A 24,587-nucleotide genomic window follows, 5' to 3' on the forward strand; every position below is an offset into this window, starting at 1 on the left:
GAAACAGTTTTTCCCTGACACTGTATTCTTCAATATCCCTGCTTCCTCACTATCATTCAAAAACTAATCTTTAGAAGGACCTTCAAGATAGCAGAGGAGTAAGACATGGAGATCACCTTCCTCCTCACAAATACATCAAAAATACATCTACATGTGGAACAACTCCTACAGAACACCTACTGAATGCTGGCAGAAGACCACAGCTCAGTGCTTTGTGTCCACCTAGAGGGGTGGGATAGGGAAGGTGGGAGGGAGATGCAAGAAGGAGGGGATATGGGGTTATATGTATACGTATAGCTGATTCACTTTGTTATACAGCAGAAACTAACACAAAAATGTAAAGGAATTATACTCCAATAAAGATGTTATAAAAAACCTAATCTTTATATTTACTTCTCCTTTGCCTCTAATTCTATTTGGACATCTTCTATAGCCTATTGTTATCGGTTGTATTGATCAATTTTCAAATATTGAATGAGTCTTGCATATCTGGAATAAATCTCCTTTGGTTATGGTGTATCATTCTTTTTATATGTTGTTGGATTTGATTTGCTAATTCTTTTTTAATTTTAATTTTGTTTTTGGCTGCGTTGGGTCTTTGTTGCTGCACGTGGACTTTCCTCTGGTGCGGCGAGTGGGGGCCACTCCTTGTTGTGGTGTGCAGGCTTCTCATTGCAGTGGTTTCTCTTGTTGTGGAGCACAAGCTGTAGGCACACGGGCTTCAGTAGTTGTGGTACACGGGCTCAGAGTGCAGGCTCAGTAGTTGTGGCACACGGGCTTAGTTGCTCCGTGGCATGTGAGATCTTCCCGGACCAGGGCTCGAACCCATGTCCCCTGCATTGGCAGGCGGATTCTTAACCACTGCGCCACCAGGGAAGCCCTGATTTGCTAATGTTTAATTAAGGTGTTGGGCACCAGTGTTCATGAGACATATTGCTAGGTAGTTTTCCTTTTCCGTAATAACTGTAGTCTAGTTTTAGTGATAGGGTAATGCAAACCTCATAAAATGAGTTAGGAAATATCCCCTCTGCTTCTATTTTCAGGAAGCAATTGTAAAGAATCGGTATCTGTTTTTCATTAAATTTTGGTAGAAAACCTTATGGGCTTGGTGTTTTCTCTTTTGGAAGGTTATTAATTATTGATTCAGTTGTTATAAGTAGATATAGGCCTATTTAGATTATCTGTTTCTTCTTGTGTTTTGTTGGTTTATGTCTTTCAAGGAATTGGTCTATTTCATCTGTTATCAAATTGATGTACATAGAATTGTTCATAATAATTTTGACATGACAGTTTGCCCTGCAATCTCGGTTTTCTGCTGGGTCCAAGTAAAATTATTGATTTTCAGTTTGCTCAGCCTTTTTCTTTTAAGGACTAGAGTAAAACTGGAAGTCTATTTTCAAGTCTTTAAAGTACCAATCTTTACAACAGTGATTTGTGACAACTTGTTTGATACCACAGTAATCTGATGACGTCTATAAACCCTCATTGCAGTACAAAATGAATAAAAGTATTATCCCGATATTGAATACAATTCAACACTGAACCTGCCCTGAGACCCATTCTTGGTGTCCCTTATACTAAGGCAGTATTTTCCAAAATTTCATACCCATGGCCATTTGTAGCAAAATTGCCTGGGGTTCTTGTTAAACATGTAGAACTATTGACCTGCCCCAATCCTACTGAATAAGAGTATTTTGGAGGGAGCTTGGAACTCTGTATTTAAATAAGCATTACAGATTTTGTGTGCCATAATAAAATATAAGAACTACTTCTCTCTCCAACCTGCTACACTCAATGTAGCATTATCATTGCACTCTTTCTCAGTAAAATTCTTGGCATTAATATCCTATCCACATTTTCTTTTCACATTGTTCTTTGCACATTTCTTTCTTGTCTCTGATCCCAAAGTTCTCCATACTTTTCCCACCATCTCCATTTTACCAATTTCTACCATTATTTGAAGACTTCATTACCTTTCTGTTTTTTACAGGAAGTTGTCTTCTATTATTCAAAGGTAGTATCATCTTTATCTCCTCACAGCCTTTAGTAGTGTAATAATATTGTGCTCTAGTTTTGGTGTTTTTTTTTGATATATCCAAGTATTTTTATCCCTGAACATTTTTAGCTGGGTATCAGGAATAATACGTTTTTCCTTCTGAAGGGATAGAACATCACCATCATTAATTTAGATTACCAGTCATGAGTACACATATCTTTAGATATGGCAGATCTAATACCTAGGTTTACCTAAATATATCTAGATATAAATAAATAGGGTATATCTAAATATTTTATATATATATATGAATATCTTTAGATACTAGGTATCCAGCTCATATTTTGCAGCACTTTTGCACCTTTTTCCTGGACATTCAGTTCTCTCATAACATGATAGATTTCATTTTCCCTCTGGTATTCACTAAGAAGCACAGTTGGCTTTGCATTATTCTCTAGTTTATACATTTTCTTATAATTCCATTTTTGTATTGGCAATGTTTTTCCAGCATCTTTCAACAAAATTTAATTTGGGAGACCAAGATTTTAGTCATTCTGATTTAAAATGTAAACCAAAAAAATAGAGGCATGCTGTGTTTAGTACAAAGTGACTATATAAATTAGCTGGCAAGAACTAACTTTTATATTCAATATAATTTACACATAGAAAATCATGATGGGGTGAGTGTACCAATCAATGAAGTTTTACAAAGTGAATATGCCCAGATAAACATCACCTGGACCAATATATAGAAAATTGCCAGCATCTTAGACACTTCATCCCAGCCAACAGATCCTCTACCCCAAAGTACTCTTCCAAGTTGTATAATCTAAGATAAGGCTTTTATATTTTTGAATTTGATATACATGTTATCACACAATGCACTCTTTTGTGTCTGGTTTCATTTGCTCAATATTATATTTAAGATTCATCCATATTGTTGTATGTAATGGGTTGCAGTTATTTTCTCCCAATGCTGAAAAGGCTTGACTTTTCATTCTTTTCATGGAGATTTGTTTTATGAAATCATTTTTTAATTTTGTCGTCCAATTTATCAACTCTCTTCTTTATGGTTAGCGCTTATGACATCTTCTCCTACCCCAAGATCATGAATATATTCTCATGATTATCTTTTAGCAAATTGGGTTGTCTTTTAGAAGGCGTACTCCTTTACCTCTTTATGTTGCAATCTACAATCCACGTGGAATTTAATTTTGTGTATGCTGTGAGGAGGTATGAGTCATGATTCTTAATTTTTTTAATATATGGTTATACGATTGACCAAGAACCATTAATTTTTCCTTTTCTACTGTTCCACTATGCTTTTTCCAGAAACAAACTGTCAAATTTAGCAATATCCCTGTTTTTTTCTAGTTTGCTGGCAGTTTTATTATTATTATTATTATGTGAGAATGTTGGCTTTTATTAAACGTTTTGCTGCATCCAGTGAAAGGATCATATGATTTCCTCCTTTGTTCTATCGATGTGAGAAATTATATAATTACATGGATTGAATTTTTAATTGTAAAAAATACATAACATAACATTTTCCATTTTAACAATTTTTAAGTGTACGATTCAGTACCATTAAGTACATACACATTATTGTGCAGCCATCACCTTTATCAATCTCCAGAACTTTTTATTCATCCCAAATTAGATTGATTTTTGAGCAATAGTTATACATTCTTTTACTATTTTTTAATTGCTATTGTAACAATTACAAGATGCATTCTTAGCTTAGTAAGCACGATATAAAGTAGAATATTTCAACTTTATTGACAATTAAAAACCATTAGAATAGGTGAACTCCATTTAGCACCTTCTTGCATTCTGTGCTATTTTTGTCACACATTTGAATTCTTCATAATCTCCAAGTATTTTGTACCCCACAGAATATCATTATTATTGTTTCATTTATATAATATGAATTTAGATTTTAACTCCACATTTACTTTTTATTTTTCATTCTTTCTTGCAATTCCTTGTTACCATCAAAGATCCGTTTTATTCTGTGTGAACTCCTCCCTTAATATTCCCTTTAATGCTGGTCTACTGATAGTGAATTTTCTCATTTTTTTGGGTCTTAGAAAGTTGTTACTTTTACTTCATTTTAGAAACTACTTTTTAGATGTAATTTACATATGATTAAATGCAAAAAATTAGACACACAGTTTGAAGGCTTTAACAGATATACACACCTATGTAACACTAGTTAAGAGGTAGAACATTTCCATCACTCAGGAAAGTTACCTCACACCCCTTTGCAAGATAACCACCCACCAAGGTAACCAACATTCTGATGTGTATCACAGCAACTTAATTTTATCTACTGTAGAAATTCATATGCATGGGATTGTACAGTAAGTACTCTTTTGTTTCTAGCTTCCTTAACCCAAAATATTCTTTTGTTATCATCCATACAGTTGCATGTTCAAATAGTTTGTAATTTTCGTACTGAGTACTTTTCCATTGTATGGATATATCATAGTTCATACAGTCTCTTCTTGATAGATGTTTGTATTTTTCCAGATTTTAGTTCTAAATAGAGAAATTCTTCTAAACAGAGAAGCTATGAAATTCCTGAATAAGTCTTTCTGTAGATATTACTTCTTTATTTACCTTTGGAAAATAACTAAGAGTGATTAATAGGTTAGGTCTATATTTAACTTGTATAAAAAATTTTAAAATCTGTTTCCCAAAGTGATTTTTACCATTTTACACTTACACCAGCAACATATAAGACCTCAAGCTGCTCTGCATCTTCACCCACACTTGAAATTGTCATTCATTTTAATTTTATTCTAATGAGTGCAGAGTGCTACCTTTCATGGTTTAATTTTCAATTTCCAAATGACTAATGATGCTGAAAACCTTTTTGTGTTTTTTCAATCATTGCTATGTCTTCTGTTACTTTCTAAGAAGATGTATTGCCTACTTTTAAATTAAAAATGTGTCTTTTAATTATTGAATTGAATTTTATATATATTCTGTATACAACCTCTTATGTATTATGTTAATTATCTCCAAGTCTATGCTCTTTTTATTTTCATAATAATGTCTTCAAAAGAGCAAAAGGGATTTCCCTGGTGGCGCAGTGGTTGAGAGTCTGCCTGCTGATGCAGGGGACATGGGTTCATGCCCCGGTCCGGGAAGATCCCACATGCCGCGGAGCGGCTAGGCCCGTGAGCCATGGCCACTGAGCCTGCGCGTCCGGAGCCTATGCTCTGCAACGGGAGAGGCCACAACAGTGAGAGGCCCATGTACCACAAAAAAAAAAAAAAAAAAAAGAAAAAAAAAAAAAGAGCAAAAGCTTTGAATTTTGATAAGGTCCAGGATTTTTTTTCAAAATGTAAATTTTGTTTATTTATTGAAATAAAGTTGACATACAATATTATGTTAGTTTCAGGTGTACTACATGATTTGACATTTGCATACATTAGGAAATTATCACCACAATAAATCTAGTAACCATCTGTCCCAATGCAAAGATACTACAATATTATTGATCACATTCCTTGTGCTGTATTATATCCCTATGACCTATTTCTCATATAACTAAAGGTTTATACCTCTTAATTCCCTTTATCTATTGACACCCCCATGCCCTCCCCTCTGTCAATCACCCATATTTCTCTGTATCTATGAGTCTGTTTTGTTTTGTTTGCTTGTTTTGCTTTTTAGTTGCCAAATGTGAGATCATGTGGCATTTATCTTTCTCTGACTTATTTCACTTAGCATAATACCCTCTAAATCCATCCATGTTGTTGCAAATAGCAAGATTTCATTATTTTTATAGCTGAATAATATTCCATTGTGTGTGTGTGTATATACATACCATGTCTTTTTTTTTCTTTTTCTTTTTTGCGTTACACGGGACTCTCACTGTTGTGGCCTCTCCCGTTGTGGAGCACAGGCTCCAGACACGCAGGCTCAGCGGCCATGGCTCACGGGCCCAGCCGCTCCGTGGCATGTGGGATCTTCCCGGACTGGAGCACGAACCCGTGTCCCCTGCATCGGCAGGTGGACTCAACCACTGCGCCACCAGGGAAGCCCCACACCATGTCTTTTTTATCCATTCGTCTATTCATGTATATTTAGGTTGTTTCCATGTCTTGGCTATTGTGAATAATGCTGAAATGAAAATTGGAGTGCATATGTGTCACAGGATTAGTGTTTTTATTTTCTTTGGGTGAATACCCAAAGTATTTTCACCAAAGTGAAATTGGTGGATCATATGGCAGTTTTATTTTAATTTTTTGAGGAACCTTCATACCATTTTCCGTAGTGGCTACACCAATTTACATTCTCACCCACAGTGCACCACGGTTCCCTTTTCTCCACATAATTGGCAATACTTACTATTTGTTGTCTCTTCGATGACAGACATTCTGACAGGTATGAGGTGGTATCTCCTTGGGGTTTTGAGACTTTCATTTCCCTGATGATTAGTGATGTTGAGCATTCTTTTCATGTGTCTCTTGGCCATATGTATGTTTTCTTTGGAAAAATGTCTATTCAGGTCCTCTACCCATTTTTAATTGGGGTTTTCAATGTTAAATTTTATGAGTTTTTGTATATTTTCTATATTAACTTGTTATCAGATATATTGTTTGCAAATATCTTTTCCTGTTCAGTAGTCTGTCTTTCTTTTTGTTGATAGTTTCTTTTTCTGTGCAGAAGCTTTTTAGTTTGCTGTAGTCCCATTTATTTTTGCTTTTGTTTCTTTTGTCTGAGGAAACATACCCAAAAGAATATTGTTAACATCCACATCAAAGTGCGTACTGCCTATGTTTTCTTCTAGGAGTTTTATGTTTTCAAGTCTTAACATTGAAGTGTTTAACCTATTTTGAGTTTATTTTTGTATACATTATGAGAAAGTAGTCCATTTTGATTCTTTTCCATGTAACTGCCCACATTTCTTAACACCATTAATTGAAGACACTATCTCTTCCCCATTGTATATTCTTGCCTCCTTTATCATAGGTTAACTGACCATATAAACGTGGGTTCATTTCAGAGCTCTCTGTTGTGTTCCATTACCTATGTGTCTTTTTTTGTGCCAGTCCCATACTGTTTTGATTACTGTACCTTTGTAGTATAGTTTGGAATCAGGGAGTGTGATACCTCCAGCCTTGTTCTTCCTCATGATTGTGTTCACTGTTTGGGGTATTTTGTGTTTTCCAATGTATTTTAGAATTATTTGTTCTATTTCTGTGAAAACATGTCATTGGTGTTTTGATGGGGATTGCATTGAATCTGTAGACTGCCTTGAGTAGTATGGTCATTTTAATAATGTTAGCTCTTCCAGTCCATGAGCACAGTATATTTTTCCATTTGTGTCATCTTCTGTTTCTTTCATCAATGTTTTATAGTTTTCTGAATATAAGTCTTTTACTTCATTTTATTCTTTTTGATTCAGTTATAAATGGGATTATTTTCTAAATTTGTCTTTCCGATAGTTTGTTCTCAGTATATAGAAACACAACAGATTTCTATATATTAAGTTTGTATTCTACAACTTTGCTGAATTCATTTATTAGTTCTAATAGTTTTTTAGTGGCATCTTTAGGACTTTCTGTAGATAGTATCGTTGTCTGCAAGCAGTGATAGTTTTACTTCTTCATTTCCAATTTGGCTGCCTTTTATCTCTTTTTTCTTATCTGACTGCTATGGATAGGACTTCCAATACTATGTTGAATAAAAGTGGTGAGAGTGGGCATCCTTGTCTTGGTCCTGATCTTAGAGGACATACTTTCAGCTGTTCACCATTGAATATGATTTTTCTGTGGACTTGTCATATATGGCCTTTATTATGTTGAGTTATGTTCCCTCTATACCCACTTTATTGAGAGTTTTTATCATAAATGAATGTTGAATTTTGTCCAAAACATTTTTCTGCATCTGTTGAGATGGTCATATTATTTTAATTCTTTAATTTGTTAATGTGGTATGATATGTTGATTGCTTTGTGGATATTGAAATGTCCATTGCTTTCCTGGGATAAATACCCCTTGATCATGGTGTTTGATCCTTTTAATATATTGTTGAATTCAGTTTGCTAATATTTTGTTGAGGATTTTTACATTTATGTTCATCAGTGATATTGGCCTGTAATTTTTTGTGATATTTTTGTCTGGTTTTGTTATTAGGGTGATGATGGCCTTGTAGAATGAGTTTGGAAGCATTCAGTCCTCTTCAATTTTTTGGAATAGTGTGAAAAATATATGTTTTAATTCTTCTTTAAACGCTTGGCAGAATTTATCTATGAAGCCCATGGGGTCTGGACTTATGTCTTGGGGGAGATTTTTTTTATTACTGACTCAACTTAATTACTGGCAATAAGTTCATATTTTCTATTTCTTCCAAATTCAGTCTTAGGGGATGGTACATTTCTAGCAATTTATTGATTTCTTCTAGGTTGTCCATTTTATTGGTGTATAATTGTTTATAATAATCTCTTATGATCCTTTGTATTTCTATGGTGTCAATTGTAATTTCTCCTATTTCATATCTTATTTTATTTACTTGGATTCTCTCTCTTTTTTTCTTGATGCGTTTAACTAAAGGTTTATTAATTTCATTTATCTTTTCAAAGAACCAGCACTTAGTTTCATTGATCTTTTCTATTCTCTTTTTTTTGGCCTCTGTTTCATTTATTTCTGCTCTGTTCTTTATGATTTCTCTCATTCTACTAACTTTGGATTTTGTTTGTTCTTTTTCTTGTTCCTTTAGATGTAAGGTTAGGTTGTTTATTTGAGATTTTTCTTGTAGATTTCTATGGTTTCCCTTATATATGCTTTATATATTTTTTATTAAGTTTTCCCTAAGTATTATATAGATCATTATTATCGTAAAGGCTATTTCTGACAACCTGGATCCCCTGTGGGTATCTTTTTGTTCATTTTTCTTCTTGATTTTAGATTATTTGATCTTGAGACATGGTATGCCTGTTCATTTTTAAAAATTCAATGTCAGATGTTATATATAGAAATATAGAGATATTTTAAGGCTTTTGCATGTGGCCTCTAAGCTAGGGGGAGATCACTTTAATTCAGCCAGAGTTTGGGCTGATTATAGAGGCTGAGTTTCAATATTTACAAAAGCTGATCTATTTTTGGTTCATCCTTACAACCCTGTAAAGATGATCTACCTGAAAACTAAATTATTTTATGAGGGCCGACCACTTTGATCAGTCCTAAACTCCAATTTCTATCTTCTTAGCTCCAAGAGAATGCTGAGAGCTATGCTCAAATTCTTAACTTTTTGGCTATCAGTCATGAATTTGTAAATGCCTGTAGAGGAAGGGCAGTACTGAATGTGGGACTCATCTCTCTGTGTTTCTCTTCTCTCTGGGGTCTTGACCCCTCAAGTCCTGCCTTTAATTGTAACTTTCTGATGCCTTCAAACATTTTTTTACAAAAAACTTTTTGTTTTAAAATAAATCATAGTTTCACCAGAAGTGACAAAATAGTACAGAGAGGTACAGTGTACCCTTCATCCCAGTTTCCTCCAGTAGTTACATTTTATATAGTTTTAACATAATATCAAAATAAGGATATTGACATTAGTACAATATGCGTGTATAGTTCTATGCCATTGTATCCCATGTGTACATCCATGTAACTACCATTTCAATCAAGCTATAGTATCCCACATTTAAAAAAATGCTTTAAAAATATTTTATCCAGCTTTTCTATCGATTCTTGGAAGTAAGGTTGATCTAACCTAGCTTGTCCATCATGGCCAGAAGCAGATGTCCTAAAATTACCTTTATAATGTTTATTTTTCATATTTGCATTAGGAATTTTTCTGTCTCTGAGATCGTGTATCGTATGTGAAAGTGTAAGATGTAGGTTTCAGAGTTCTCTTTTTCTTCTCCATAGTGCCTACCGTGGACCTGGATATATGGTAGTAAAGCAACAAACAATTATTAGATAATATTTAACTAAATTTATTTCTATAGTCATAGTTATAAAGTCATTGTTGCAATGCATTTGAGCCAAAGCCATTAGTTCTAGTTTACCTACATGGCAGAGACATAGCTTAATTTACTTTTTTTGTACATTCAAGCTAAATGAATCATAGTTGTCGTGTTCTTGCACAATTTTATCTTTGCATATGCACACATCTAAAGTGTTCCTGTATATTTAAATACCACAACATTTAAGTTACACTGGGGTCTATTGCTCCACTGTTGGAAGAACTTAAATTTCAAGTTAAAGAATATGGGCATTTAGTAGACAATGAATAGGTATTAGTGGCTACTTAGCAAAGTAATGCTGCTTGATGACACATACTTTAGGAAACTGCTTCTTTTATAAGTACACATAACGGATAAGACGTGAGAAGCAATATTTCAGGTGAAATGTCATGAATAGCCATGAGGTTGACCCAAGGGACCAGTGAGTTAGAATTTTGTATCTGTAAGAATATTAGCGTTTAAGTCCATGACTTTATATAATGGAAGGGAAAATAGAAGGAAGAGAGAAAGTGGAAAGGAAATATAGATAGCACGGTGTTGAAAAAATGAGTTCAGAGTCAAATAAATTATTTAAAGTACCAAGTTTTGGGCTTTCACATATTTTTTTAATAGGAGTGTCATATAAAAACAAATCCAGGGTTAGATAAGGAGAGGCTTTACTGAGAAGAAAGACTGTTCCAGTAGGGAAAGGGCTCAGATCTCAGGAATGTGTAAGTGTCTCAAAAGCAAGCAAAAAGGCTTTTCTTTTATAGAGAGGGTCAGCTTATTCTCGGGATAAGCTGATAAGGGGATATTTTTGGCTTTTCAGTGCTTGCTTAGGTTTGAGGACAAGCAGAATTCAGGGACCTTTAGTGAAGAGAAAAATCTGACAAAAATTTGGTCAAGACAAAGCAGAGGGTAAGACGTGGGCAACTGTGAACACCTGATCAGGAGCCAACACCACACAGGGATATACTGTTACTAAAGACATTCCAGTGAATAATAAATAGCCTCTTGGTAGTTATGCTATAGAAGAAATTTGTTATTTTAATCTGGTAGGAATTTGGCCTAGGTGACCTTCAAAAATTTATTCTAACTTGAAGAACAATTCTTTGTACGATTCAGTGAGTTAGTATTTTTACAGAAAAACCAAAGAGGTCCCCTTAGTGTACATTCCTGGACAATTAGATTTGCTACATCATCTAGTCAATTTATATAGTATCATTCAATGAAAGTTAGTAAAATCCTTTAAAAGCAAGCTGTGAAATCATCATTTTGTAGATTGCATAAATGAATTATTCAGGACTAAGTATTTCAGAATATCTGTTATTTAAGATTGAACAAAATTGCTGTGTACAGGATATGCATTTCTTCCCTAGGAATGCAATAATAGTATGGAAAGGATGTGCAGTATTAACATTTAGATAGGTATCATTGGAAGAGCAATGCTTAAAATTTACCTACTGTGGAGAAAAAAGAGGAAAAGTTTTGGTTAAATCTTATCGGACTTACCACTAGTCCATCAATTCAAAGTCAGCTTGGGGAGTGATGTTGCTTTTCAAGCTCTCATGAAAAGACTTCCTGATTTGTAAAGGAGGCAAATTTATTTATGTAAATCGACTATTTGGCAGTACTTCTGCTTCTTTTAGTGTTGACTAGTCCCACCTCTGATAAGACAGATCTAATTTCATTTCCATTAAAATGCAATGAAAGCACATTTATGAATTTAATAATTTCTTGCCTGAGTTTGATAGGAGCTTAAAATGGTTAGCTATGGAGTATTATTAATAAATATTGCTTTTTAAAATTAAAATAGAAGCACCTAGCTGGTCAGGGATTTTTTTCTATAGATTATGACAGAAATTGAGTTGGTAAAAGAAATAGTAATTTGCCAAAGGGTTTGTTTAATTGGACCCTCTTGCTTATCTCCTTGTCAAATTATTTTCAAACCTAAGCTTTTCTGTATAATTTAAATATTGGTGTACTTTGTTTTGCATAACTTATTCATCTTCCTGAAAGGAACATGAAGCAAATATAAATTTAGGCTTTTTAACAAAGCATGAAAAGAGGAATGTGACATCGTGAATTGTTATTCTAATTTGTCTTTCAGAAGGCTCTCCTAAAATCTTATTTTTTCTCGTACTTTCTGACCTTGGGTGGCCTCGGCCTGTAGCAGCTTGAAGCACGGTTTTGGTTCCCGCCCAGAGATCGAGGTCAGGTCAAGGCACTGAGAGCACCGAATCCTAGCCACTAGACCACCAGGAACAAATAGCCAGTGATAAGGCCCTGGCCCTTCGGCTTTGAAGAAAAGAATTCCCACAAAGACGTAAAGTAGTGAAACAAGTGTCTATTAGGAGAAGAAAAGAGTACAATACGTGTAGATAGACACATGGGTAGACTCAGAGAGAGAGTTGCACCCTCATGGTAGTTTAAGTCACTTATATGGGGCATTTCTTCCAGGTTTCCTTTGACCAATCATTTTGATTTGCCTGGTTCAGAGTCTGTATTTGGTATATCTCAGGATCCTCCCATGTGCGCGTGCATCTCTTAGCCAAGATGGATTCTACCGAAGAGGCCTATGGGTAGTTGGCATCAGTTACTATGGGGTGGCGCCCCCTCCCTTTTTGACCTTAAGGAGCTTTCTAGTTGGGAAGGTTTCCTTGACTTTGAGAATGAGAAATATGTGGTCTCTTATCCTCTATCTGGGCAGGGCCCAGACTCAATTGTCCTGCTCTTGTCATCTTGGAGTATTGGTCCACAGGGAATGAATCTTCAATTGCTTACCCTGGGAGGGGGAGGGGCATCTACCTCCTGCCTCACTTTCTACATTTTTATATGAACTGCCTATGTAAATATCATTATTTCTGATAACTTTGTGTGCCTACTTGATCCACAGTTCTTCCTGATGAAGTAACATTTAGCTGAAGTTCCTCTGCATAATCTGCATAGTCAACAACCATTTGTGCTTTACCAAAAAAGGGAAGATATGTGTGAAAATTTGAAAAAATACAAAAGGGTTTTTTTTTTAAAGGGTTTTAAAGATTATGAGAATCACTGGTAGCAGAGCTGATCCTATTTTCCTGTCTAAATGAAGTTTCTGACTTCCCCTTCCCAAAAGGGTGAGGGGAGGGGAAGCTTCCCTTTTTTCACTTAAAAATCACTTGATTGAATTATTAGGTCATATGAAACAAACAACTTTCTTGACATCAAGAGACGTGTATATTGGGGAAGAAGACTGAGAAAATCTATGTAACAAAGTAGAAACAGTGGGTTGCATGGATTCAGAATACTGAAACAATGTGGCTACAACTTAAGAGTTTCTTATGCATGGTTACTTAAAATAAATAAATGCTGAATTTACAAACTCGTAATTTCCTTGACAGTATTGCACACCTGTCAGTCATTTCCAGCCTATCCTTTATTAAATGGCAAATAAAGAAATCTGGATTGGAGTAGAAAATATTATCTTGTGTCAAACATTTGTAGATGCCTTACTATGACTAGAACTTCCAGTGTAATCAAAATATTTGGGATCTATTAATATTGCTGTACTAGCTTCCCTTTTTATTTTATATATGTATGTTAAATTTAAAATGATAGTTTTAACATTTTCTAAGCACAATCTAAATTTATCATGCTATTTAAAATTCACAATGAGTTTTCTGTGCAGACCTGTGTAATGTTTTGTGTATGGATGAAAATCCATTTTAATCAAAATATATTGATTTAGATTATAAAAATAATATAAAATGAAATAAATTCAATAGCTAACAGTAAATATTTGAACTGTCATCCTTATGCATATTAAAAATTCATAGCAAATTAAGAAAGAAGAAAACATCATTAGATAAGTGTACCAAACCTACAGCAAAAATCATACTTAATAGTAGAATATTAATAATTCATCCCAAATCAGGAATAACACCATTGGTGCTATTATTTATTATTTTACTAGAAGACCTAACCAATGCATTAAGACAAAGAAAGAGATATAAATATTGGAAATTGATACAAAACTGAGGATGCTTTCAAATGATTTCATCTGATTATCAAATAATTACTATTAGATTAGAAGCAGTGTTCTAATATATCAGCAATATCCAAATGATATATTGCAAACAGAAAAATAAAGATACATATTAAAATAGACAAGAGCTTTAATTTTATTTTGGAATAAACTTAACCAGAAATGTAAAAGACCTATACAAAGAAAATGGTAAAATTTATTGATAGACATTAAAGTTTCAACTAGGAAGACCAAACATTTTCCTTTTGGTCTTCTAAAGATTCATGAGTTTCAACTTTTGGAAATTTATTTATACTACTTCTTTAATAATTTTGTCTTCTTCATTTCCTCTATTTACTCTTTTTAGTTTCTAATAGTAAAATATTGTCTCTATGAGATTGAATCCCTATGTCGCCATCCTTTCTTTCACATTTTCTTTCTCTTTTCCTTTCTCTCTACAAAAATACATGTATTTCTTCAGCATTTTTCCCCCAGTAATTCTATTGATTTACTTTCATATAACAGTAATGTTTTGTTTTCTGATGCTTTTTTACAACATTCAATTTCAGTTTTTAGTTAAGTCTTTCATTTTGAGAAAGTTAAATTCACATGCAGTTTTAAGAAAGAATACAGATCCTGTATACACCTTACCCAATTTCTCTCAGTGATAATATCTTGCAAATCTATTATATCACAACAGAGATATGACAATTGATACAGTCAAGATATAGAACATTTCTACCACCAGAAGGATCCTTCATGTTGCCCTTTTATAGTTGTGCCTATTTCCCTCCCACCCCACCCTTTCCTTAATCCCTGATGACTGTCAATCTGTTTTCCATTTCTATTATTTTGTAGTTTCAAGAATTTCATATAAATCTTATACAAATATAGCATTTATATAGTGTGTATTTGGCTTTGTTCACTCAGCATAATTCTCTGGAGATTCATACAGGTTATTGCATGTATCATTAGCTCATTGCTTTTTATTGCTAATTAGTATTTCATGGTATGGATGTACCACAGTTTGTTTAACCAGTCATCCATTGAAGGATATTTGCATTGTTTTCAGTTTGGAGCTATTACTATTAAAACTAGTATAAACATTCATGTACAGCTGTTTGTATGAATATAAATTTTCATTTCTTTGGAGTGTAATTGCTGGTGTATGGTAGTTGCATGTTTAGTTACTCAAGAAATTGTCAAACTGTATTCCAGAGTGACTGTACCATTTTACATTCCTACCAGCAATCTATGATGTACTCATATTTCTCTGAGAATACTAATTAGATTATCTTAAAATATCTCTTCTCTTTCTTGAACTATATTTATTCTGGGCTCAATATTCTGCTTGTTGTTTTAAAACTTACTGTCTTATTCTGTTGATTTTTATCATATATGTTAAATTTTTGTTGCCTGTTCATATACTTCAGAATGAAGTATTTGGTTGATTATTGTAGGTAAGTTGAAATTGGTTTTCTTTGCTATTGTATAGGCGGGTGTGTTTCCTGATAGGTTTCTCACCTGATTGGGAAGCCTAATGGAAGCTTTGTTTCTGGAGACTAGGCTGGATATTTTGAATGGCAAGCTTCATTTTAAGATGCCTATATGAAGAGTTAGAATGTTTGGCTTGGGAATCCCCAAATTCCAGCCTGTGGAATGCTTTAATTTAAGTGTTAAGTTCAATATTTGAAGGCCTAACTACACATAGAGTTAAGCACTCTAGTTTTGGGGTGGTGTGTGTGTATATATGTGTGCGTGCTCACACGCACATGTGTATGTGAGTGTTTTGAACATGGAGCAGGAGACAGGGAAATGGCCTCCCATCTCATCTCTCTGTATGGAGCAGTAGGGAAGGATAGAATGAAGACAGAGACCGATCAGGATTCCATAGATGGTCATTAAAATTAATACCCTTCTAGCCTCACTTTTCACCATCTCTCTGTGTGGAAGAGTTGGACAGGATGGGCTGATGGCAGAGACTTGTCACAAGTTTTTGGTAATCATTCAAATTAACACCTCTATATCCCCCTGTAAATACTTCAAGAATAGATCCTCACTGGGCTTTTCCCATGAATATCAGCTTGTACCATATTCATGTATTCAGCACCACATTTATAACAGGGCAAGAGAGTAACCTGTCCTGAGCTCCATGCTTTAGATGATCCCAATTATACACACACAAAAAATTAAACTTATCAAAGTACATATAGCAACTTCTGTCCCTTAGCATCTGCCACTCAGACCTGCAACCCTAAGCAAGCTGTCTTGTGACGAATATTGTTTGGATCCAGGAGAAAACATTTTCCCACCTCTTGCCCTGTGCCCAAATGTATCCAAATACTAAGGAGTTTCATGTGTTGGATACTGCTTCAGGATATTGCTTCAGGATACTGCTTCAGGATGTCAGAAACATTTAAATGCCTTATGTAACAGAAAACACTAATTAACTTGTTCAATATCTTTTCTCTCAGATGATATAAATCCCATAGATTCTTGCTTAAGGAAGTATTATTTCACAGTAGTGACAGGCATCCCTTCCCTTCCTTTTCTTTATGTTGCAATATTGTTTCTGGAGAGATACACATGGTTTTTATAACCAGTACAAAATGCAGCTGAGAAATATTTTGCTACATTTAACAATTCATATTCCTTTTAAATGTACATATATAGCTCTTTATGTTGGAAAATAGGTGGGCATTAAAAGGTAGTATTGTGAATATCTTTATATATATAATCATATCGATAAGATTTGAGTAAATTTTCAAAAAATACTATACATTTCAGCTTTATTTAAAATTTTAACTAAAATTTTGAAATTCAATAATTAAGGTATATATTTGGCTTTTAATTTTAAAAGTTTGAATATTATATAAAGTAACTGAAAGCATATGTGAACATAGCTATGTTTTAATATTTTATAGTAATTTAATTTTATCAACATAAATTCAAAATTTGTATATATATATATATATATATATATATATATATATATATATATATATACATATTTTTTTTCTTTTTTTTTTTTTGTGATACGTGGGCCTCTCACTGCTGTGGCCTCTCCCATTGCGGAGCACAGGCTTCGGACGCGCAGGCTCAGTGGCCATGGCTCACGGGTCCAGCTGCTCCACAGCATGTGGGATCTTCCCAGACCGGGGCACGAACCCGTGTCCCCTGCATTGGCAGGCAGACTCTCAACCACTGCACCACCAGGGAAGCCCAAAAATTTGTATATTTTGAACATGATCACCTTTTAATCTTTTATTGCATTAATATGAAAATCTTTATTTTAACAACATTAAAGAAAAGGAAAAATAAATTGTATGGAATGAATATTCATAAATATGAATTATATATCTATATTTTATTACTCAACCAAATATCACTGACTAATCAATAGAAAATTGTTATACATTAATAATTAACAATTTGTAATATTCTTCCAAAATTTTCATATAAAAACAGTCAACCAGGCTTTTAACTTTTTTCAAGGCAGGATAATATATATGTTTTATGTAACAGATTTTTAGCTTGACTTAGAAGTCTTATACTCTTGCCAGGTCCCCAAATTGTTAAAGGTGTGTCCAAGCTCTTATTTGATTTCTGGTTCCAAAAATGTGTTTAAATCTTTTTGCTATTTTTTCCTTACTCTTTTAGTTCAGATATTTACTATGATGTTTTTAGAAAATATCACACACAAACAATTCTGCCCAGTCTTCAGTAAACGCTTTCACCTCAAAATAAGTACCTTCTTCTGTTGTGCACTTGACTGCTTTTTACTCCTCCAAGACTCCATGTTTTCCTATGGAACTCCTGCTGTATAAATGCTGTGTGTGTGTGTGTGTGTGTGTGTGTGTGTGTGTGTGTGTATGTGAGAATAAAGATGTTCTTCCATATTTGCTCTCTGTATCCTTGCTATTTAAAGTAAGGTCTGCTGATCAGTAACTTATGCATCTCTTGGGAACCAATGAGAAATGCAGAATCACAGGCCCTACCACATATTTACTCATTCAAAATGTGCATTTTTAACAAGATCACCTGGTGATTTATATCCACATTAGTGCTTGAAGGGCACTGCTCAATATCTTGGCTATCATAATTTCTATGGTTTTCCTTTAATTCTGTATTTTGAGAGGATTCTCTGATACAGTAACTAAATTTTGCTAATTCAGATCTTTATTGTTATGTATGTGATTCAGTGCCACTAAGGGCTATTTTATTATTATTATTATAATCTCTGATATATTTTTATTTCTATGGAAGTTATCTTCTTTTTTATTCTCTCATTATACTTGATTTCCCCTTTTACTTCTTGTAATTCTGTAAATTTATATATATTTTTTCAGTTATATAAATATGTGCATAGATTTATAATTGTGATATATTCATGAAGGATTGACCATTTTGTCATTTTATGAAATCTCCCTCGTTATCACTGGAAATGGTGCTTGCCTTAAAGTCTGCTTGATTTAGTAACAGTCCTGTTAAAGTAGATTTCCTCTTAGTATTTTTCATACTGAATGTTTTCATTGTTTTACCTTGAACCTGATTACTTTTTTTTTTTTAGAACCTGATTACTTTTATTTAAATTGTCTTTTTTGGTAAATAGCAACCATTTCAAAATATGCCATAACTGTTGTCCAAAACAAAGGGAACTTTGTAAGGTCCTTGTATGACCTTGTTGTGTCTCCTTTGTTGACTTTAGAATTCCTTAATTACTCTCACTTGGATAAAGTCTTTGTTATGCAGCTCTTTTCACTGTAAGCCACTGTTACACCAATCCCTCTTGGTATGGTGGCAAGGTATGGGAGAAGTTTCTTTCAATTTATGATTAAATCTCAGTCGTTTAGTGGGCCCATGTCTCTGAGCTGTGACTTGCAACAATGTTTCTTAGCCTTAATTTCTCCTCTTAGGTAATACAGGGAGGATTTGGGGTGGGGGAGGGAGTAGAATTGGATAAATGCTCTTCTCCCTAGGGTGTAATAAGGCTCTGGTAAAGCCTTTTCTCCTGCAAAGTTCCCTTTGTTTTGGAGAACAGTCTTGGCATATTTCAAAATGGTTATGTTTCCTTTTCCTGTTTCAGAGCCAGTAGAGGATCTTTCCAGGCTTTTCACTGTGAGGATCTCATTGGGCTCCTGAAGGCAAAGTCCATGAAAGTGTACCCCCGACACACATGCCAAAACACAGCTCTTAGGAGTTCTCCCTCATGCTAGTGTACTCAACCTCAAACAATTTGTTAAAATTACAACTTAAGTGTTCCTAGGACTTTTTGTTTCCAGGTTTCAGCTGTGATTCTCTATTCATCTCTCTCTCCAGATTTCAAGAGTGGCAGTTTGCCCTGTGATCACAATTCTCTGATGGGTCTAAGAAGAGTCCTTAATTTTCAGTTTGTTCAGCAGTTTTCTTTCTGTAATGATGGAAATAGCTATCTCCTAGCTGTTTACATGTCAAAGTTGAAACCAGGAGTCTCTTTTGGTTTGTTTATAACTTCTGAAACAGTAAATATTTTTAAGATGTTTTATTTCATAAAAGAAGTATATCATGCTGTATGCAATCTTTGGAGACTCTTTTGTCCTCAACATTTTATCACAAAATTCTTTCATGTTTTTACATGTTGCTAGTTCATTTGTTTTGACTACTGTATAATACTGCATTTTACTGTACCACAGTTAATTCATCTACATTATTGTTTATGAGCATTTGGTTTTTTTCCAGTTTGTCGATATTGTGCACAGTACTTGAAAATACACAAACCCTTTTTAGTATATATGTAGGAGGGGAATTTCTGGCTCATATATATGTCTATTGTCAACTTTAGGAGATAATGCTAATGCCTTATGAAGGTATACATATTTATATATACATATTTCATTCTGTTAATATGGTAGATTAAAATGATTTTTTGTCAAATGGCAAACCAACTTTGCTTTTCTTGGATAAACCCCAACAAGTCATGGTGTATTATTCTTTTTGTACATTACTTTAAATTATCTACTGATATTTTGAAAGGGAATTTGCATCTATATTTATGAGGGATATTGGTATAAATTTTCTTTTTCCGTGATGTTTTGGTCAGTTTTTGGTATCAGGGTTTTAATGTCCTGGCTAGCTGATTTAGGAAGGATTTCCTCCACTTCTATTTATGAAAACAGTTTATTTTAGATATGGCATTATTTATTGCTTAAATATTTGATTAATTAATTAATGAAACTGTGCCTGGAGGTTTTCTTCCTTCCCTCCTTCCTCCCTGCTTTCTTTCCTCCTTCCCACCCATTCATCCTTAAGTTCTTTCTTTCTCTTTTTTTTCTTCCCTCTTCTCCTCTCTTTCTATTTCTCTCTCCTGATCTTGCTCTCTCCATTTTATTTTCTGCTTTTCTTAGGTGGTTTCTGATTATGAATTGAATTACCTTAATGAAAAGTGTTTTTCTAAATTTTTATTTCTTCATCTGTCAGTTTGGGTAATTCATGGTTTTCAATAAATATCTCCAGTTAGCTAGGTTGTTGAATTTAATGATATAAACAGATTTATAATATTATTTTATTACCCTTTTAATGTCTGTAGTCCTTTTAATATGTTTAATGATATTCCCTTTTTAATTACTGCTTTAGGCAATATGTATATCTTTTTTTCTTAATCAGTCTGGTTAGTATCTACAATTTTTATTATTTTTCCCCCCAAACCCCATATCTTAACTTTATTATCTATTGTTATCTGTTTCCTATTTCTTGATTTATGATCTTATTTTTATTATTTACCTTCTATTATTTTAGGTTTAATTTGCTCTTTTACTAGTGTTCTTATGGTACAAGCTTAGGTCATTAATTTTTAAATCATTTTTCTAGCAGTTATTTATATTTATAAAATTCTAAGCATTGCTTTGGATACATACCACAACATTTGATACTTGGATATCCATTATTGATATATATGGTAGGTGTTCAGCTCCCAATATTCACTATTTTTTCTTATGATTTCTTCTTTGACCCATGGGTTATTAACACATGTTGCAGAAATTCCAAAATTGAGGGAATCTCTCCATACTATTTGGTATGGGTTGAGATATGTTCCCACCTGAAAAAAAAGATATGCTGATGTCCTAACCCCCAGTACCTCAGAATGTGACCTTATTTGAAAGCAGAATCAATGTAGATGTAATTAGTTAAGATAAGGTCATATTGGAGTCGGGTGAACCCTTAATCCTATACGACTGGTGTCCATATAAGAAGCCAGCCATGTGAAGATAGGCACAGGGCAAAAGTCATGTGAAGGCAGAGAATCAGAGTGATGCATGAACAGGCCAAAGAATGTCAAAGATTGCTGACAAACCACCAGAAGCTAAGAAAATGCAAGGAAGGATTCCACTGCAGGTTTTAGAGGGAGATTGGCTCTGGTGACACATTGGTTTCAGACTTCTTGCCTCCAGAACTGAAACAGTAAATTTCTGTTGTTTTAAACTCCCCAGTTTGTGGTACTTTGTTATGGCAGGCCTAGGAAACTAATACACTATTACTGTATGGTTTCAATTCTTTTAAATTTGTTGAGGATTTGGTCTTATGGCTCAGCATACCTTCTACCTTGGTGAATGTTCTCTGCACTTGTACATATATGCTGCACTTGTTTGTATAGCGTTCTTATTTTGGCGAGAGGAGTAACAAATTACTCTATTTGAAGGAATGGTACTAAGGAAAGAACTTGTAGATGTTTTGGTACAACTTATAGAAATGGTAAAGGTAACCCAAACATGCGTGCACTGCCTTGGTGACCAGGGAAGTCATCCCCGTGGCTATGGGAAGCCAGTCTAAGGCTTAGCTCTCATTATCACTGTTTCCCAGGATGTGCTTGTCAAAGAGATACTCTGCCATGCCAGATTCGGGGGCCCCCATCTTGTGTAAGTTGGTTACATGGTCACGCAACTCTTTGATGGATTTCACCTGCTCGTTCAAGTAAAGCGTCTCAATGAAGTCACACAAATTGGGATCATTTTTGTCAGTGGCCAATTTGTGCAGTTCCAGTAATGACTGATTCACACTTTTTTCCAAGTGTAGCGCACATTCCATTGCATTCAGCCCATCCTCCCAGTCATCACGGTCTGGTTTCTTGATATCCTGAAGGAAGATTCGGCCACCCCGTTGGTTCTGCAGCTTCATCAGTTTCAAAGCATGTTCCCTCTCCTCACGAGACTGGTGAAGAAAGTATTTGGCAAAGTTCTTCAGAGCCACATCATCGCGGTCAAAATAGTATGACATGGATAGGTAGACGTAGGAGGCGTAGAGCTCCAGGCTGATCTGGCGGCTGATGGCAGCCTCCGAGTGCTGGTGGTAGTTCTGGCACACCTGCGAGGGGGATGCGGTCGTCATGGCCGGCGGCTGGGGAGAGGCGGTCGGAGGGCGCTGTGAGGTGGTGGCGAGGGCTGGTTCTGAGCGGCCGGCCGGAGTGGGGGACAAGCGCAGGGTTCTGTCCAAGCACTGTTGAAGCAGGAAACCTCGGTGACTCTCCGCGAAGACTGTGGCCGGTATAGCAGTCTTTAAATGTCAACTAGATCAAGTTGGTGGTTTTCAAATCTCTTGTATCTTCACTGATTTTTTTTTCTACATTTTCTATCAGGTACTGGGAGAGGGATGTTTATTCTCTATGAGTGCTGATTTTTCTATTTTAGTCTGTCAATTTTTACTTAATATAGCTTTTTACATCCACTTTAATATGATTCATATTCAATTTTTATAACTTTCCTTAACTGTTTACTGTCACTCTGTGCCTCTTTTATTAAATTGTTTCTACTCAACATCATAGAGTTTAATCTTGCTTTTAAATCTAGTCTGACAGTCTCTGCCTTTTGATTCTAGTGTTAGACCATTTATTAATTGAATCAGTACAGGTGTTTACTTTGTCTTTACTGCAGATCCAATTTTCTGTCATATATAATTTCTCTACAGTCTGATGAACTTCTTTTATCAGTTATTATATTGTATGTCCATTTGGGACAAATTCAGCTTTCCCTACTGAGAAAGTTTTTATTTCATATTCATAGATTGCAAAGATATTCTTCTATGATTTATTCCAGCAGGTATATAAAGTTTTTACACTTACGTCTATGATCATCCTGAAATGAAATTTTGTGTGTGGAGTAAGATAGCATCCAAGTTCATTTTTTTCCCCATAATCATATCCAGTTGTCCCAGTACTATTTGTTGATAAGACAGACTTTCTTTTCCCCATTAAATTGTAGAAATGTATTTGTGGAAAGTCAAATGACCATATAAGCTTAGGTCTTATTCTGAATTCCCTATTTTATTCCATTTATTGATTCATCTATCCATATATCAATACTATTCTGTCTTAGTTAATGAAGCTTCTTTGTAAGTCTTGATATCTGGGACTAAATGTCGCACAATATCACTATCCTTTTGAAAACTAATACTAGCTCTTCTGTAGCATAAATTGTAGAATCCGACTGTCAGTTTCTTCAGTATCATAGCAATATTCCCTCAATTAATGAACATAAATAATCTCTCCATTTATTTAACCATTCTTTAATATTCCTTATCTATGTCATGGGTTTTTCAGTCATGAGCTCTTGGAAAATTTCATTAAATGTATTCCTAACTCTTTAATATTTTCATGCCACTTTAATGATATTTCAGAATTAAAATTCTCAATATTTTGTTGCTAGTATATGTTAATGCAGTTGCTTTTTTATATTTTAACTTATGTGAGTTAGAGTTCTAATATTTTTATTAATGGATTCCTGTAGATTTTTTCTAGCATATAATCATACTCTCTGAAAATAACAGTAGTTTTACTTCTTATCCAATATTTATGTATTTGTTTACTCTTCTGTCTTATTGCTTGGTTAAGACCTACTTCTAATGTTGATTAGAAGTAATGAGAGCAGACATCCCTGACTTTTCCCTATTTTAGATGGAAACTTCAATATCATAACATTAAGCTTGATGTTAGCTATAGATCTTTGCTAGAAGCATTTTAGCAGACTGAGGGAGTTCCCTCCTACTTACAGTGTGCTGAAATTAGTTATTATGATTTAGTGTTGAATTTCTTTAAAAAAATTCTTTTCTATATCTGTTGAGATCATTACTTTTGCTTCTTATTTTTTAAATAGATTTGTGGTGATTTAGATGGATTTTAGAATTTTAAACCAACCTCACATTCCTGAGATAAACCCACTTTGTTATAATCTATTTTTCTTTTTGTTAAATATTGATGGATTCAATTCATAATGTTTTCTTGAGGAATTTTGATGCTATGCTCCTGAGTAGTTTTGAACTATAAATTAATTTTCTTATAATGCCCTTGTCAGGCTTTTGTATCAAGATCACATTGTCTCATACAATCAGTTGTGACATGTTCTTATTTCTGTTATTTTCTAAAAATGTTTGTGGGAGATTGGTGTTATTTCTTCCTTAAATGTTTGATGATATTCACCAGTAAAATTGTCTGGGTGTGTAGTTACCTATCATTATTGTGCAAACTTCATGCCAGGGCGGGAAAGTGTAGCTTCATGCATCGGGACCCTGTCTTTTCCAAGGGGGTTTCTCAGATGACTGCCTTCTGTTTTGGAGCTCTGATGAATCTGGCACAATCTAGCCACCACAGGGAGAAT

The 24,587-nt window shown here is 34.3% G+C and overlaps 2 protein-coding genes across 9 annotated transcripts in view; one reads left to right on the top strand and one right to left on the bottom strand.

The window, feature by feature from the left end:
- The window catches only part of LOC307180253 (uncharacterized protein), a 1,346,125-nt gene that overhangs the window by 1,020,333 nt on the left and 301,205 nt on the right, over nucleotides 1-24,587 (top strand). The gene's annotated exons all lie outside the window — the stretch shown is intronic.
- Nucleotides 21,644-22,326, bottom strand: LOC307180508 (ferritin heavy chain-like; the record flags this gene model as incomplete). Its single annotated transcript, XM_079910831.1, has 1 exon — nucleotides 21,644-22,326. One exon carries the CDS (start codon nucleotides 22,324-22,326, stop codon nucleotides 21,775-21,777), a length of 552 nt encoding a protein of 183 aa, XP_079766957.1. The 3' UTR covers nucleotides 21,644-21,774.

The sequence above is a fragment of the Stenella coeruleoalba genome, assembly GCF_951394435.1.
Source record: "Stenella coeruleoalba genome assembly, chromosome: X".
Lineage (NCBI taxonomy): Eukaryota > Metazoa > Chordata > Mammalia > Artiodactyla > Delphinidae > Stenella > Stenella coeruleoalba.